At 42.6% G+C, this 19,232-nt stretch overlaps 1 protein-coding gene across 1 annotated transcript in view; it reads left to right on the forward strand.

The window, feature by feature from the left end:
* Positions 1-4,858: 4,858 nt before the first annotated feature.
* Positions 4,859-19,232, forward strand: part of LOC120945953 (cytochrome P450 4B1-like) — a 53,589-nt gene continuing 39,215 nt past the window's right edge. Inside the window, exon 1 of the mRNA XM_040360550.1 lies at positions 4,859-5,128. Coding sequence (XP_040216484.1) covers positions 4,940-5,128 — 189 coding nt within the window. The 5' untranslated portion in view covers positions 4,859-4,939. The remainder of the gene's footprint in view (positions 5,129-19,232) is intronic.

Below are 19,232 nucleotides of genomic sequence, written 5' to 3' on the forward strand. Positions count from 1 at the left end.
CCACAGTGACTGCGTGCTTCCACCACCCATCAGAAATGCAAACTCACCGCAACAAATGGCCTGACACTTTCGTGTTTAGGCACACAGGCTTGTTAACTGACCCCCTCAGTTTAGTTGATAGAACTCCTTCTTTTCATATAGGGTGGAGCATTCAGTTAAACAGATGGAGATCCGAAGCAAAAAGAAAACTCCAAGATAACAGCCATATGCAAATAAGAAAAAGAGAGCACAATAGTGTGATACTGTAACACAACTTTTAAAACCACACTACAAATCTCCCAAAGAATGCACTCACAAAGGTAACTCTTGTTACAAGCAGTGTATAAATCCAAAAACTGACACGGTGTAAAACAAAAAATAAAGATATCCTCCAGGTGAACTAGTGGTCACAGCGGACCAACGAATAGCCCAAGTGTTACTCACAGCCCTTGTGCAGGTGTACTGGAGCCGCTGCTTAGGTAATTGAGCTGGTGGCAGATTAGACCATTCCACGTTCAAGCTTAGAAAGTTAAGGTGTGCGGTTGTGACTTCAGTAATCACTCCCCGACATGTTTCATCGAAATGATTTCTTCATGGGGTTACTTACCAGCTGTCTAGTGCCGCTTTATATAGTTGCCAGGGTCCTCCCTCCCCCCTTGTGTTAATCAGTAGGCACGCATCATAACAAGCTGCAGCTGAGTGGACTTACGTTCCTCCCAGCCATGCTAACATGCAGCTGATCCGCTCATCCAATCAGAGCAGCATCATCGTCATGACGCTGTAGCTGGCATTCTTCCAACGTGGTGGAGGCCCTCAGTGGCGACGTTGGTGTATTACACCACATCCCACTGCCTAGTATCGAATGTAATGTCTAACCCCGATGGTTAAACTGGGGTATGACACTCAACCTGCCTGCAGTGTATTCCATAATGGAGGGATGAAAACCAAATATTGCTGACTGTCAGCTTTTCGGATGTCCCTATGACCACAAGTTACCTCTAGGGTCTATGCATACAGAGTATAGCAATATAAATTCAGAAACACAGAGTACAAAACCTGTGGTTAGATTTTCTGGGGGAGGATTAGAATCTCTTTCAGGTTTTTATTTCTGGACAGATTTACTCTCGGCTCCTGGATGCTGGAGTCTCATTCCCTAAGGGGAAAGTTCATCAGTGGGGTGCATAGACTGGATCTCTGGGGACAGGGAGGCAACATGTGATATTAAACACATATTGCAGTAGGCAGCCTGGTGCCACCCTGAGCATGGCCTAGTCCTGGCATTTGAGTCTTATTTAGACATCCGGTGTTCTGTCAGAATCCGCGACCCATCAGACAATGTAACGGAAGTGACGTTCCGTCAGCTGTGCATGCGTGCCACCGTTACCAGGTTTGCTCATCTGACAGAACACCTGCAGTCATAAGAAGGTGGTGGACATCTTCGTACACCCAGCTACGTCCTTGACATTCAGAGTAATGTTAGCAATAAAGTGAGAGTATATAAATATAGTATATTGACATCTGTGATGCTGTTTGGATGTTTTATTTTGAAAGCCTAAAGCTACTCTAACAATGGGGCGGTGCTTTTCGGCCAAGGAAAGGGTTAAAAGTGCCCGCTTTGCAAGTGCTTCGGTAGCAGGGGTTCCCATTGATTTCAATGGCAGGGGCGGTGGAGGAGCGGTGTATACACTGCTCCCGCACCGCCCGAAAGATGCTGCTTGCAGGACTTTTTCTAACAAAGCGCCCATCAAATGCGGCCTCACCAGCGCCCATCAAATGCAGCCTCACCAGCGCCCATCAAATGCTGCCTCACCAGCGCCCATCATATTCTGCATCACCAGCGCCCATCATATTCTGCATCACCAGCGCCCATTAAATGCTGCCTCACCAGCACCCATCAATACAGCCTACCAGCACCCATTAAATGCTGCCTTTTCAGTGCCCATCAAATGCAGCCTCTCCAGTGCCCATCAAATGCAGCCTCTCCAGTGCCCATCAAATGCTGCCTCACCAGCGCCCATCAAATGCTGCCTCACCAGCGCCCATCAAATGCTGCCTCACCAGCGCCCATCATATTCTGCATCACCAGTGCCCATTAAATGCTGCCTCACCAGTGCCCATCAAATGCTGCCTCACCAGCACCCATCAAATTCTGCATCACCAGCGCCCATCAAATGCAGCCTCACCAGTGCCCATCAAATGCAGCCTCACCAGTGCCCATCAAATGCAGCCTCACCAGTACCCATCAAATGCAGCCTCACCAGTACCCATCAATGAATGTTTACTTGCTTCCATTCATTCGGGAGTCGGAACACAAACACAGTCCTCCGCCGCCACAGCGCCTCTGACACTAGGCGGCTGCCTGCTGATGCTGAGACTGAGTTGCTTGCTCCAGAGAGAAGAGAGTAGGAACACCAGTGGCCAGGCGCCCTAGGCAGCAGTGGTAGCACCGGCCCTTCATCTGCGCCCCATGCAGCTGGGGCCCCTGGGCCATTCCCAGGTGTGCCCACTCATTAAGACAGCCCTGCAGAAAGGTCTTTAGTTTTGTAGCACATTTAAAGTGGTGTTCCGGCCTCTCCCTCCAAAAATTAAAAGTCAGCAGCTACAGTACGTGTAGCTGCTGACTTTTAATTTTAGGACACTTACCTGTCCTGGAATTCCAGCGATGTCGGCACCGCAGCTGATGTTTCCATCGGTCGGTCGGGTGCTGTCGCCGCCATTAAATATTTTATATATATATATATATATATATATATATATATATATATATATACATAACTATATAAAGAAATATATATATATACACCTATATTATATATGAATGGGATTTTTATGTAACATAGTGGAATAGTATAGCTCAAAGTGAACACATGCATTTTGCTTTAGAAGAACTTTATTCCCCTTGGCATTTTTATATATATATGATTTGTGGCATTATGCATGATCATTCATGGTTTATTCTACCTAATACTGCGCAGCATTAATACAATATTTGCTTGTCAGTGTCACAGGTGGGAACAGAGTGTATGCAGCAGTATCCGGGTGTATAATCAGATATACATCTTTCTTGAGGCAATTGCATGTTCATATTCATATCAATTTGGGGTCACTACACTCACATCATAAGGTTTCTTTTACTATCTTTGATAAAAGACTCAGAACTGTAAATTCCGGGCCAGATTCACAGAAGTACGCCGGAGTATCTACTGATACTCCGGCGTACTTTCAAATTTGCCGCGTCGTATCTTTAGTTTGAATCCTCAAACCAAGATACGACGGCTTTTGGCTTCAAATCAATGGGTACAAATCGCCTACAAGTCGGATTGAAGTAGTACAGGAACTTCTTTTGAAGTCGGAGCGACTTGAGTCGTGTGTATTAACACCACTCCCATTCACTTGCATTGTTTTTCTCGACAGCGCGACTTGGGACGACTTGAGGCGACTTCAAGTCGGATCCCAAGTCGCCCCAGTGTGAACCGGCTCTAACTGCAAATTTTACTTATAAATAAATATATACAGTCTAGAGGAAAGAAGGAAAAGGGAGATATGATTGAAACCTTTCGGCCGGGTTCACACGATTACAAATTGGATGTGAGTTTTCCCGCATTCAATTCACATGACAGGAGACTGTGACCAGCTCTCAATGGAGCCGGTTCACACATCTCCAGGACGGCCCAGAGCACACAGCAGAAAGGGTCCTGTGCGTCTTTGGCTCTGTTTCAGGTCCAAATTCGAACCTAAAAAGGTGAACAGGAACATACTGGACCCCCTGCTGTGCCCCATGGACCCAGCCTGAAATACATTAGGGGGTGAATAAGGAGAGTATTTTTTTTTCAATATGAAACCAAAAACAAGAGCATACATGACCTAAAACTAACTAAAGGAAGGTTCAAAATGAATTTTAGAAAGTATTATTTTACTGAAATGGTAGTTGATGCTTGGAATAAACTTCCAGCAGAGGTAGTGAGACAGTAACAGTAAATGGCTTTAAACATGCTTGGGACAAACATAGATCTATACTCAGACGAAAAAGTTAATGAGAAATAAAACAAGGAAAACTAAAAATAACACAACGACTACAGTATTTGCCGGCGTATAAGGCGACTAGACATAATAAGACGACCCCCTAATTTTCCAGCTAAAAGGTTGGTTTTGGGATATACTCACCTTATAAGACGACCCCCTTCCGACTCACCTCACTGTGCCCATTGCATACCTTACTGTGTCTATTGCATACCTCACTGTGCCCATTGCATACCTCACTGTGTCTATTGCATACCTCACTGTGCCCAACCTCACTGTGTCTATTGCATACCTCACTGTGCCCAACCTCACTGTGTCTATTGCATACCTCACTGTGCCCATTGCATACCTCACTGTGTCTATTGCATACCTCCATGTGCCCATCCGTGATAGGCGGAACACTGAACACAGGCTCTGCTGGGAAACTGAGTGTTCCGCTTATCACGGAACAGGACGAGGAGGAGGCGCGGCTTTTGATCAATGGATGCCTGCAGTCTGACTCTGCATACAGGTACTGGCGTATAAGACGACCCCCGATTTTTGGAGGATATTTTTAAGTACAAAAGGTTGTCTTATACGCCGGAAAATACGGTAGTTGGTCTTTTTTGCAGTTACTTTTCTTCTTTTTTTATTTTTTTATGAATTTGGTTAATATTTGCCTGACAAATCCCTACACTGTAAATTGTATTTTATTTAACTTTGTTGTTTTCTTGTTCTCTCTCTTCTGCTGATTCGCACACCAGCTGTACTTTAGACTGTGTATGTATATGATTGTCAGGGAAGTCACACCTTCATTTAGAATTTGTCCTCCTACTTTGTACATTGTCCTATGAACTGCATTTGTGAGGACATGCCTTCTCCTGTCATTACACTATTTATGTGACTTGTCATACAGTATAGATATTAATGTAGTGCACACAGCGCAGTGTACACTTCCAGCATGGCGTCATCCATATTTGGATTGCCCTCTCTGAGTTTCTCAGATCTATTCCACTGGGTTGCCTGGCTGTGTGTCTTCTATCTCCTATATACAGCTTATTCATTGTATCTGAGGAGGAAGCAGCTGCAGAAACATTTTCGTTCTTTTCCAGGTCCTGAGACGCACTGGCTGTATGGAAATGCTCATGTGGTAAGACGCTGCGTATTTCGATCAATAACTTTGGGCAGGGAGATGAATCCTAGCACCATAACTCACAAAATATCATCAGCAAATTAGAATGATTAAAAACAGGACTTTTAAGGTGCCCCCAATTTTTTTAAAAGCAATATCCATAGAATTTAAATCAGATTTTAAATTTATTATAAAACATTAAAGCAGATTTATTAAAGCGCATTATATATCAATACAACAATGTTATATACAAATAAGCTTTTCTATATGGCTTTCCCCTTATTTGTAAGGGGAAAGCCATATAGGAAAGCTTACTGCTATATCGTTTTAAAATCATTTTCCATAACATTTAAGCAGTGAAGCAGCCTTTTATTAATGTGTTTTGCACGCTTGATCCTTTAAGAGAGCAGAAAGAGTTTTATTAACCTCTTGACCACTGGGCACTTAAACCCCCTTCCTCACCAGACCAATTTTCAGCTTTCGGTGCTCTCACAATTTGAATGACAATTACTCAGTCATACAACATTGTACCCATTTGAAATTCTTGTCCTTTTTTTCACACAAATAGAGCTTTCTTTTGGTGGTATTTGATCAGCTCTGGGTTTTTTATTTTTTGCGCTATAAAAGAAAAACAACTGAAAATTCTGTAAAAAAAAATCTAGTTTCTGTCATATTAGCAGGTTATTTCTCACACACAGCATATGCATACCACAAATTACACCCCAAAACACATTCTGCTATTCCTCCCGAGTATGGCGATACCACATGTGTGCGACTTTTACACAGCGTGGCCACATACAGAGGCCCAACATGCAGGGAGCACCTTCAAGCGTTCTAAAGCACCCAGGCCAATTCTGACATTTCTCTCCTACATGTAAAAATCATAATTTATTTGCTATAAAATTACATAGAAACCCAAAACATTATATATGTTTTTTTAGCAAAGACCCTAGAGAATACAATGGCGGCCGTTACAACTTTTTATCTCGCATGGTTTTTTCGCAGAAATTTTTTGAACGCGTGTTTTAAAAAAAAAATGTTTTGTGCTTAAAAAAAAACAAAACAGTAAAGTTAGCGCAATTTTTTTTCAGAATGTGAAAGATGAAGTTACGCCGAGTAAATAGATACCTAACATGTCACACTTCAAAATTGCGCACACTCATGGAATGGCGCCAAACTTCACTACTTAAAAATCCCCATAGGCGACGCTTTAATTACTTTTATTGGTTACATGTTTTTAGTTACAGAGGAGGTATAGGGCCAAAATTATTGCTCTCGCTCTAACGTTCGCAGAGATACCTCACATGTGTAGCTTGAACACCGTTTTCATATGTGGGCGGGACTTACATTTGCGTTCGCTTCTGCATGCGAGCACACGGGGACAGGGGCGCTTTAAAAAAATGGATATTGCAGAGTATTTGGGTATTGCAGAGTATGGGGGGTATTGCAGAGTATTGGGGTATTGCAGAGTATTGGGGTATTGCAGTGTATCGCGCAGGGTATTGGGGTATTGCAGAGTATTGCGCAGGGTATTGCAGAGTATTGGGGTATTGCAGAGTATCGCGCAGGGTATTGCAGAGTATTGGGGTATTGCAGAGTTTCGCGCAGGGTATTGCAGAGTATTGGGGTATTGCAGAGTATTTCGCAGGGTATTGCAGAGTATTGGGGTATTGCAGAGTATTGGGGTATTGCAGAGTATCGCGCAGGGTATTGCAGAATATTGGGGTATTGCAGGGTATTGCAGAGTATTGGTGTATTGCAGAGTATTGTGCAGGGATAGCTCAGCTGGGATGGATGGATGGATGGATCTGTGACTGCAGTTGTCACAGATCCAGCCCTCAGTGCTGCTGCTGACACCCGCTCCCCCCCTCCTCTCACACTGTACCGAACGGTACAGAGAGGAGAGGGAGGAACCAGTTTCATCAAATGACGCCGGTTTGTTTACAAGTGATCGCTCCGTCAAGTGATCAGCGGCAATTTACCGCGATCCGCGATGCACCGGGTCTTCTAGACCCGGCGCTCACGGATGATTCCAGGGGGCGCGCGAGTGAAGGATTCTGGGAGGACGTCCCAGGGACGTCCTCCCAGAATAACTCCACCGCGCTGTAGCAGTAAAATGTCTATGGCGCGGTGGGCAAGTGGTTAAGGGACTAAGCGCAGTCCAGCACCCCAAAAAAAAGTGACCCCCCACATGGAATATTTAATGGGAGCCAAATCAATGTGCACATATGATGAAAACCATAAGCGAGCCTGGTAATGTATATATGGGTCTTCAAACTACGGCCCTCCAGTTGTTCAGGAACTACAATTCCCAACATTCCCAGTCATGTCTGTGAATGTCAGTGTGTTACAATGCCTCATGGGCCGTAGTTTGAGGATGACTCTAAACATATTTCTGTTGTCTTTAGTCATAGTATTTAATTTATCTATCCATAGAGCTAAGATATGTTCATATACCGTATTTTCCGGCGTATAAGACGACCCCCTATTTTTCCAGGAAAAATGTTGGTTTTGGGATATACTCACTGTAAAAGACAACCCCCTTCCTACTAGTCTTTCTGGAAGCTGAGGGGTAGCCAGAACAACCGCTGACAGGAACAACCACTGACAGAAACAGGCATTTTTCAAATCTCACTGTGCCATTACATTCCATTACATGCCTCACTGTGCCATTCCATTACATGCCCCACTGTGCCAATCCATTACATGCCCCCTGTGCCATTCCATTACATGCCCCACTGTGCCGTGCCATTACATGCCCCACTGTGCCGTGCCATTACATGCCCCACTGTGCCATGCCATTCCATGCCTCACTGTGCCATTCCATGCCCCCACTGTGCCATTCCATGCCTCCACTGTCCATCACATGCCTCCACTGTCCATCACATGCCTCCACTGTGCCGGCCAAGACGATCTCCCTACCTTATTTTTTTGCTGCAGACATCCATGTTTCAGGCTGCAGGCATCCATGATTCAAAAGCCGCGCCTCCTTCTCAGACTATTCCGTGATAGGCGGAACACAAATTTTCCCAGCGGGGCCTCTGTTCAGTGTTCCGCCTATCACAGACGTCCTCTCGTCCGAGGATGAGAAGGCATCCGTGATAGGCGGAACACTAAACAGAGGCCCTGCTGGGAAAATGAGTGTTCCGCCTATCACGGAACAGTCTGAGGAGGAGGCGTGGCTTTAAAAATCATGGATGCCCGCAGCCTGAAACATGGATGCCCGCAGCCTGAAACATGGATGTCCGCAGCCTGACGGAGACAGATCCGGCGTATAAGACGACCCCCGACTTTGGATGCATTTTTTTGCATCCAAAAGGTCGTCTTATACGCCGCCAAATACGGTAGGTATATTTCTTGTACTGCAAATCCAGTACATCAAATCTAATGGCAATTTTAAACTGTGGTTTTTGCCCATAATGTACAGGGTATAACCCACCACCAGAGCTCAGATATCAATTACTGTATTTATTGGCGTATAACACACATTTTTTCACCCTGAAAATCTGGTAAAAATAGTGTGTCCGTGTTATACGCAGATATTGCAATTTGGGCTGTCTCGGAGAGAAAGGGGAGGGGGGCGGGACGCGAGCTCCATCAGATTACATACAGCGAGAATCTCCTGTTTACTCAGCGGTCTCTGTAATAGGCAGTCCCGTCTCCTGGGCCAGCATAGGACCAGTGTTCTGTCTATCATAGAAGCCAGTCCAGGCCGCCGAGTAAACAGGAGATTCTCGCTGTATGTAATATGTATGTAATATGCCACCCTCCCTATCCACTCCAAGGCAGCAGTAATCTGAGGTGAGGCTGCAGATGGGCATTGGTCAGGCTGCATTCATGGCAATGGTGAGGCTGCGAAAAGAAAGAAACGTCCTGGAATGCCGCACACTGGTAGACAAATTTTATTTTAGAAAAATAGCAAAGAATAAAATCCAAAAAATCATACAAAACACAGTCAAAAACAAAGAGTGGACAATCAGGGGCAGGTGGCTAACGCGTTTCACATCAAGGTTAGATGCTTACTCATAGCTGAGGTGTATGACCCCTCCGCACAGCATTGAAATAATAGATGCCTAATTGAATCCAAAACACCTCATGATCAGAAGAGCACCTGCACGATCAAAAACATGTGTGCATAATGAAAAACAATAATAATAATAAAGATTTAAATTTAGCCTGAGAAAAAAAAACATAAATAGGTAGATTCAGAAAGAGTTAGGCCGGCTTATCTACAGATAAGCCGACCTAACTCTGAATCTAAGCCGACCTATGTTTAAGTGTATTCTCTAACAGAGATACACTTAAACATATCTAAGATAGGAAGGCTTGCGCCGTCCTTTCTTAGATTTCAATGTTTTGGCTGACCGCTAGGTGGCGCTTCCATTGCGGCCGGTGTAGAATATGTAAATTAGCTTTTACGACGATTCCCGAACGTACGCGAGCCCGCCGCATTGATTAACGTTGTTTCCGTAAGGCCTTAGGTGGCCTAAAGTTAGAGCTATGCTCTAGTGGCCTAGCCAATGTTAAGTATGGCCGCCGTTCCGGCCACGAGGTTTGAATTTTTTACGTCGTTTGCGTAAGTCGTCCGCGAATCGGGAGTTACGTCGTTTACGTACACGTCAAAATCAATAGGCCCGTACGGCGTCCTTAGCCGCAATGCGCACTGGGAAATGTAGGCGCCCGGCGCATGCGCAGTAGCAAAAGACATCGAAAAGCTTGAGGTCAAGCCTCATTTCCATACAACACGCCCCCCTCCAACCAATTTGAATTAGGTGCCCTTATGCCTGCTCGTTTGAGGCTACGCCACCGTAGATTAGCAGGTAAGTAGATTGAGAATCACTACTAGCCTAGTTAATTTACGGCGGTGTAGCCTAAACAGGCTAGGCTAGGCCGCCCTAAAGTTAGTCCCATCTCTTTAAATCTACCTAATAATTTAAACTCAAAAATTGAGATATGCATAAAAAAATATATGTATGTATGTAAGACATAAAAATAGGCGTGTGAAGAAAAATGATGTGAGTGGATAAGAAATGTTATATGATAAACTCAAGTGCTAATCTGTGGCAGATAGAACAACATCAAAGTGTCGATATATATATATCTTTTTTAGTATTAGCTGAGTTTTTTGCTTTCCTTTTTGGTCTAGTATAATGCCGCGTACACACGGTCGCTTTATGTGATAAAAAAAACTGCGTTTTTAAAAACGTCATTTAAAATGACCGTGTGTGGGGAAAACTTTGTTTTATGCCTTCTGAAAAACGACAAAAAAAAAATTCGAGCATGCTTAAATTTTTTGTGTCGTTTTTCAAAACGTTGTTTTTTGTATCATAAAAATGACCGTGTGTAGGCTAAAACGACGTTTAAAACAACGTTTTTAAACCCGCGCATGCTCAGAAGCAAGTTAGGACGCGAGTTTGAATGGAACAGAGCTGACGTGCTGAATGTAACCACGCTTTGCTAGAGCTTTTGGAAAAAACGATGGTGTGTATGCTACATCGTTTTTGAAAATGAAGTTTGAAAAACGTCGTTTTTTTTCATCACATAAAACTTCGTTTTTTTTTAACAAAAAACGACTGTCTGTACGCGGAATTACACTTGACCATCTGGTACACATAAACTCCATATTCATTGTTAACACTGGGGTTCGTCCTTTATTACACCTGTCATTATACACAACCTCTCTCACTTATAGAATAACATTAGTAACATTCTTCAAAATGTATTCGACATATGAGAAATGTGTCAAACGACATGTGTTTGTTGTCAGTTATTACAACAACCTTATATATCAATATATATATACAGTGGGGATCGAAAGTTTGGGCACCCAAAGTCAAAAATTAGTATTAATGTGCATAACGAAGCCAAAGAAAGATAGAAAAATCTCCAAAATGCATCAAATTACAGATTAGACATTCCTATAATATGTCAAAAAAAGTTAGCCAAGAGTCTTTCAATTCTTGTTTGAGGTATCTTTGCCCATTCTTCCTTACAAAAGTCTTCCAGTTCTTTAAGATTTCTGGGCTGTCTGTCACGCACTGCTCTTTTAAGGTCTATCCATAGATTTTCAATTATGTTGAGGTCAGGAGATTGTGAAGGCCATGGCAAAACCTTCAGTTTACGCCTCTTGATGTAATCCCCCGTGGATTTTGAGGTGTGTTTAGGATCATTATCCATTTGTAGAAGCCATCCTCTCTTTAACTTCAGCTTTTTCACAGATGGCATCAAGTTACCATCCAAAATTTGCTGAAATGTTATTGAATCCATTTTTCCTTCTACTCGTGAAATGTTCCCTGTGCCACTGGCTGCAATACAACCCCAAAGCATGATTGATCCACCCCCATGCTTAACAGTTGGACAGAGGTTCTTTTCATTAAATTCTGTGCCCTTCTTCTCCAAACGTACCTTTGCTCATTCCGGCCAAAAAGTTCTATTTTAACCTCATCGGTCCACAGAACTTGTTTCCAAAATGCATCAGGCTTGTCTATATGTTCATTTGCAAAGTTCAAACGCTGATTTTTGTGGTGAGGACGTAGAAAAGGGTTTTCTTCTGATGACTCTTCCATGAAGACCATATTTGTACAAGTATCTCTTTATAGTGGAATAGTGTACCACAACTCCAGTGTCTGCCAGATCTTTCTGGAGGGATCGTGCAGTCAAACGTGGGTTTTGAATTGCTTTTCTCACAATCCTGCTAGGTGTTCTGTCTGATATTTTTCTTGGTCTTCCAGATCTTGCTTTAACTTCCACTGTTCCTAATGACTGCCATTTCTTAATTACATTCTAAACAGAGGATATTGACATCTGAAAACGCTTTGCTATCTTCTTATAGCCTTCTCCAGCTTTGTGAGCGTCAACTATTTTGAGTTTCAGTTTTCTAGACAACTGCTTAGAAGAACCCATGGTGCTGATTGTTGGGGCAAGGTCAGATGAGTCTGGGTATTTAAAACCTTTGAGATTGACATCACCTGGTCTTCCCAGACGATGATTGAGAACAATCCATGACACTGGCAGGTCTCAGCTTTGCAAAGGGGGCAGTGCATGCTATAAATTCTGCAGAGTGCGCAAACTTTTGCAGATGCCATTTTTTTGTTTTCTGTCATTTTGAAAGTGTAAATGATGGAAATAAAATCTAACTTTTTTTGACATATTATAAGAATGTCTAATCTGTAATTTGATGCCTTTTGGAGATTTTTCCATCCTTCCTTGGCTTCGTTATGCACAATAATACACATTTTTACCTGGGGTGCCCAAACTTTCGATCCCCACTGTATATATATATATATAGGTTTTTATCCCATATTATGTTTTTACGTTTATGAATACTATTTTCTTCATCCAGTCACATGCATATAAAATATTTATTATTTATATACCCTTCGGGGTTTATTTACATTATGTGTAAGATCACATCACATATGTATACTGGGTACACACAGTTCTTTATTTCACACACATATAATTAATCTATATTTATATATACAACCGATTTCATCATGTTTGGTTACTTTTACCTCGGGCCAAGTTCCCAATTATTTATACTGTATTATCATTACAATATATCCCATATATCGACACTTTGATGTTGTTCCATCTGCCACAGATTAGCACTTGGGTTTATCATATAACATTTCTCATTCACTCACATAATTTTCCTTCTCAGACCTATTTTTATGTCTTACACACATACATATTTTGTTATGCATATCTCAATTTTTGAGTTTAAATTATATGGTGTGTTTCAGGCTAAATTTTAATCTTTATTATTATTATGGTTTTTCATTATGCACACATGTTTTTGATCGTGCAGGTGCTCTTCTGACCGTGATGTGTTTCGGATTCAATTAGGCATCTATTATTTCAATGCTGTGCGGAGAGGTCACAATTGGTTTAGTGACCTCTGATGTCCTGTGTTTATACATGCTTTGAGTCCCATACACCTCAGCTACGAGTAAGCATCTAACCTTGATGTGAAACGCGTTAGCCACCTGCCACTGTATGTCCACTTTTTGTTTTTGACTGTGTTTTTTTGCCATTTTTTGGATTTTACTCTTTGCTATTTTTCTGAAATAAAATTTGCCTACCAGTGTGTGGCAGTCCAGGACGTTTCTTTCTTTCCTTGGATCAGTGCAGAGCCAGCACCTGTCAGTGTTACAGGGTGGGAGCGAACCACAGGTGTTTAGGGTTTGGAGCGGTAATACTTTCATCAATGGTGAGGCTGCATATGGGCATTGATCAGGCTGCATTGATGGCAATGGTGAGGCTGCAGATGGGCATTGATCAAGCTGCAATGATGGGCAATTGTAAGGCTGCAGATGGGCATTGATCAAGCTGCATTGATGGGCAATTGTGAGGCTGTAGATGGCATTGATCAGGCTGAAGATGGGCAATTGTGAGGCTGTAGATGGCATTGATCAGGCTGAAGATGGGCAATTGTGAGGCTGCAGATGGCATTGATCAGGCTGAAGATGGGCAATTGTGAGGCTGAAGATGGGCTATGGTGAGGCTGCATTGATGGACACTAACCCTTATTTTGCTTCAAAGTTCTCTATTTAAAAAAAAAAATTCTTGAAACGTCCCTCCTAAAATGAAGGTGCGTGTTATATGCCGCTAAATACGGTACTTTTCAGAAGATTGTGCCCACTGATTTGGATCCAGTAACTTCCAAAAGTGTCGTGCTCACAAGATGGAATATAGTTAGAAAGCTTTGTTTCATTAAATTAACATATAGCAGCTTTAACTATGCGCCGGAAAAAGCCAAACTAAAACGACGTCCAAAAAATGCGACTGCCGGTCGTACGTTCGTGGATCGTCGGAAATAGCTAATTTGCATACTCGACGCAGAAAGGAAACGGCACCTAGCGGCCTCCGAAAAATTGCATCTAAGGTCCGACGGCGTACGAAGACGTACGCCTGTCGCATCTAGCCGAGATGCCGTTGTATCTTGTTTTGAGGATTCAAAACAAAGATACAACGCGGGAATTTTGAAATTACGCCGGCGTATCAATAGATACGCCGGCGTAATTTCTTTGTGCATCTACCCCCATGTGCGTGTAAAGGCAGGCGTCACAATACTTTTGGTAATATAGTGTATGTGAGTGCGGCTGAACCAGAAGAAAAAATTTGAAGCATTATATATTCTAGACACGTGACCTGTGCTTTCAATCAGGGGAATGTAGTGTGGAAGCGCGCTCCCATGTTTTTTTTTTTTACTTTATTTTTTATATTGGTAGAGATGCAATGGGCAAACCACATCTTTGATATTACATATTGAGCATTTAGCTGTAGCGCATTAATAGTCCAAACATGGGGTGTTGTAACAGCGTTGCCATTCAAATAGGTGGTGGGTTTGTGTAATCAAATTGATTGTAAATACTGTCTACAATTCTATACTTTTTGTAGAATTTAAGTATTTTGCATCCATTTCATATTAGTCTATTAACCACTTCAATACTGGGCACTTTCACCCCCTTCCTGCCCAAGCCATTTTTCAGCTTTCAGCGCTGTCACAATTTGAATGACAATTGCGCGGTCATGCAACACTTTACCCAAATTAAATTGTAATAATTTTTTCCCCACAAATAGAGCTTTCTTTTGGTGGTATTTGATCACCTCTGTCTTTTTATTTTTTCGCTATAAACAAAAGAAGAGCGACAATTTTGAAAAAAAAATCTATATTTTTTACTTTTTGCTATAATAAATATCCCCAAAAATATATAAAAAAAAAACAATTTTTTCCATCTAAATTTTTTGGTAAAAAAAAAATCGCAATAAGCGTATATTGATTGGTTTGCGTAAAAGTTATAGTGGCTACAAAATAGGGGCTAGATTTATAGCAATAATAATGGCAATAATAATGGCGGCGATCAGTGATTTTTATCATGACTGCGATATTGCGGCGGACACATTAGACACTTTTGACACTATTTTGGGACAATTCACATTTATACAGCGAACAGTGCTATAAATATGCACTGATAACAATGTAAATGTGACTGGCAGGGAAGGGGTTAACACTAGGGGGCGATCAAGGGGTTAAATGTGAATCCTAGTGAGTGATTCTAATGCCCCGTACACACCATCACTTTATGTGATGAAAAAAAACGACGTTTTTAAAAACGTCAATTAAAATGACCGTGTGTGGGGGAAAACGTTGTTTTATGTCTTGTGAAAAACGAAAAAAATAATTGAAGCATGCTTCAATTTTTTGTGTCGTTTTTCAAAACGTAGTTTTTTGTGTCACAAAAATTGACCGTGTGTAGCAAAAACGACGTTTAAAACAACGTTTTTAAACCCGTGCATGCTCAGAATCTAGTTATGAAGCGAGCTTCAATGGAAAAACGTGGTGGAACGTAACCTTGCTTTGCTAGAGCATTGTGAAAAAACGATGGTGTGTAGGCAACGTCGTTTTTGAAAATTGAAGTTCCAAAAACGTTGTTTTTTACTTCACAGAAAATGTCGTTTTTTTCCATCACATAAAGTGATGGTGTGTACGTGGCATAACTGTAGGGGGAGGGGACTGACTAGGGCAGGTGACCGATCTGTGTCCCTATGTACAAGGGACTCAGCATCGGTCCCTTTTCCCTGACAGGACGTGGATCTCTGTGTTTACACACAGAGATCCATGGTAATGCTCAGTTACTGGGCAATCGTGGGTGCCCGGCAGTCATCACGGCTCCTGGGCACGAGCATGGGGTTCCCAGTAATGCGATGGGTGCGCGCGCACGCCGTCGGCAGCTCGCGCGGACCCCCTAGTGGCTCTGCAAGGCTAGGATGTCATATGACGTCCTCCCAGAACAAGAGCACTATCATGACGCCGTCCATTGACGGCGGCCGGTAGTAAAGTGGTTAATTACCAAAAAATAAGAGAAATGGGACTTTGTGCATGTGCTACCCCCTAAGAATGGCACAAGCACAAATGAATGCTGCTAAACCCGTATGTACACAAGATTAGCCTATTGTTAATCCTCTGTAATTACTCCTTCAGTGGTAAAGTTTATACACAATTTCTTAGGTTACAGGATGGTGCTCAATAATTGTAAGCGAGACTCCCAGGTGTGTTTACTTTTTAACAATTTGTAATCTGAAATGGTGTAAATGATATATTTAAAGGCAAACATTTTCTGTGTTCCTATTGGAGAAATCTCTCTTTTTATGGCAGCGACCATAGTCACCAAGGATAAAAGTCAGGGAAAATCCAAAAAATGTTGAATTGTCATCAGAACAAACAGTGAGAGGAAATTCTCCAACGAGGAAACCTTTTCCTAAAACAACTCTGTTCTCTTTGGAAAAACTTTTTTTCCTTTTGAGTCTCTAGTAGGGATGAGCATGATGTTCGGGACGAACATAAGTTTGACTTGAACATCGGGTGTTCGCCCATTCGCAGAACAGCGAACATTTTGGTGTGTTCACAGCAAATTTGAGCACCGGGGAATGCCCCATAATGCACTGCAAGATCGCAGTGCATTGCTGTATGATGATTGGCCAAAGCGTGCACCTGACCTGCATGCGTTGGCCAATCACAGTGCCCTCTGCTAAGAGAGCCAAAATTGGTCAAAGGCAGGGTGCCTTTGGCCAATCATGGCTCAGGGGGACCAAGTCAATGCCCCACACTATATAAAGTAGCTTACACGGCTTCAGGCAAGAATGGTTGTATGCGACAATGGCACCAACCTTCTCTACGCCCTCCGACAGGAACACTTTACCCATGTTCCATGTTTGGCACACGTCCTCAATTTGGTGGTGTAGCAGTTCTTGAGCAAGTACCCAGGCTTACAGGATCTTCTGGGCCAGGCCAGAAAAGTCTGTGGTAATATCTGCCGGTTATACAATGCCAGTGCTCGGCTGGCTGACATTTAAAGGGAGAGTCAGGACGCTCTCTACGTTGCAGATAGAGAAAGGAGCTGTGTGTTAGTGGGTGTCCTGACTCTCCTGTAGTCCAAGGGAGGGGGCAAGCACGACAGTCCACACCAGGGAGAAAGCCTTGCATTACTGTGTGGAGTTACAGACAGAAGAACAGGAAGTGAGGATTTCTCAGAAGAAATAAGGACATTTAAAAGCAAAATCGAAGGATGAGGTAAGTGAAGGAGAACTGCACTACGGTAAAGGAAGCTATTTAGGGGGAAAAAAATATATATTTACAACCCCTTTAAACAATATGAAGGGAACAAATCATCTTCAATAGCTTTCCCAGGAGTGACGGCTGAAGGTCAACTATTTGGTCAACTATTTGGTCAATTAATGACTGAGTGCACAAGGAGGAAAACAGAACGTGTAAAGTTCAGATTTAATTTTATTCAGACTCTTTAATCATAAAAAAGACTTGTATCATAAAAATCCAATGCAATTCCGGGGTCCCATTTATCAGGGTTTTGTACTGTTGAACAAAGTGTGTACTGGACAGATAAAATTGAAGGAAATCTTCATGTGACAGCACTGGGCCAATCACCCAGCACCACTACTATCACGTGGAAAAAGTCCATCATCCTATGTAAGTTATGACTTTATAAACCTGTGGCTTACAGACAAAAAAAATCTTCTGTTTGAAAAAGAGCAGCAGGAAGGTGAGAAGGAAAGGTGATTATGTGTTACCTTGGATTGGTAAGAAAGGGTGAAATAGGAAGTCTGAGGCCTTGTACACACGACCGAGGAACTCAACAGAATCCATCAAGACACTTGGTGGCAGAGCTTTTTTTCCGAGGAAACCGGTCGTGTGTATGTTTTTCATCGAGGAAACTGTCGAGGAACTCGACGAGGAAAAAAGAGAACAAGTTCTCTTTTTTCCTTGATGGGTGTCTCAATTTCCTCGTCGTGTTCCTCGTCGGGCTGGTTTTCGACGAGAAACACGATGGTGTGTTTGCTAAGAAACCCGCGCATGTTTAGAATAAAGTATGAGACGGGAGTAAAAGTAGCACTTGTAATGGAGATAACACATTTTTCACGCTGTAACAGACTGAAAAGTGCAAATCGTCTCCGACCAAACTTTTACTTAACACGCAGTAACATGAGATTAGCAAAAGCAGCCCCAAGGGTTGTGCCAGTGGAATCGAACTTCCCCTGCCATTGTTTTTGTTGTACGTCACCGCGTTTGAGAATGAGGAGATTTTGGCTTGACTGTGTGTACGCAAAGCAAGCTTGTCGAGTTCTCTATTTCATCAACGGGAATAGAGAAACTTGCCTTGTCGAGTTCCTCGACAGCCTAACAAGGAACTCGGCGAGGAAAACGATGTGTCTTTTCCGACGGTTTCCTCGGTCGTGTGTACGAGGCCTGAAGCCTCGTACACACGACCGAGGAACTCGAAGGGCGAAACACATCGTTTTCCTCGTCAAGTTCCTTGTTAGGCTGTCGAGGAACTCGACAAGGCAAGTTTCTCCATTCCCGTCGAGGAAATAGAGAACTTGCTCTCTTTTTGGCTCGTCGAGTTTCTCGACAGTTTCCTCGGCGAAAATGTACACACGACCGGTTTCCTCTGCAAAAAAATATCTCCCAGCAAGTTTCTTGCTGTTTTTTGCCGAGAAACTCGGTCGTGTGTACGAGGCTTAAGAAAAACTGTTGGGCACAGCAATACCTGCGGGTTACGGGTGGGTGCACGGAAATGTAAAAGTCGCACATCTAGAGTATAAACTAAAGCATACTGATAACACTAGAAATGTGATGATGGTGCACATTTTGATAGTGGGTTTAAAAAGAAAGAAGAATAGACATATAATAAAACAACCTACATAACTAACCTTTACCTTCCATTCTATAAATATAGCATGACTATGCAGAGACCTCATGAGCAAAAGTAACTAAAATAAGTACAGCTTGTAATGCTCTAACACTACTAGGTATATTCTACTTTACATTCCAAATCTGCAGTGGGAAAATGACAGCTGTACTCCTCACTGGTAACTCCACTGAGCAAAATTATAAACGCAACTTTTGTGTTTGCCCCTATTTATCATGAGCTGAACTCAAAGATCTACAACTTTTTCTATGCACACAAAAGGCCTATTTTATCACACTGCACAATGCCACCCAATGCCACAGATGTCGCAAGTTTTGAGGGAGTGTGCAATTGGCATGCTGAATGAAGAAATGCCCACAAGAGCTGATGCCCTTCAGTTGAATGTTCATTTC

The sequence above is a fragment of the Rana temporaria genome, chromosome 7 (assembly GCF_905171775.1).
Source record: "Rana temporaria chromosome 7, aRanTem1.1, whole genome shotgun sequence".
NCBI classification, from domain to species: domain Eukaryota; kingdom Metazoa; phylum Chordata; class Amphibia; order Anura; family Ranidae; genus Rana; species Rana temporaria.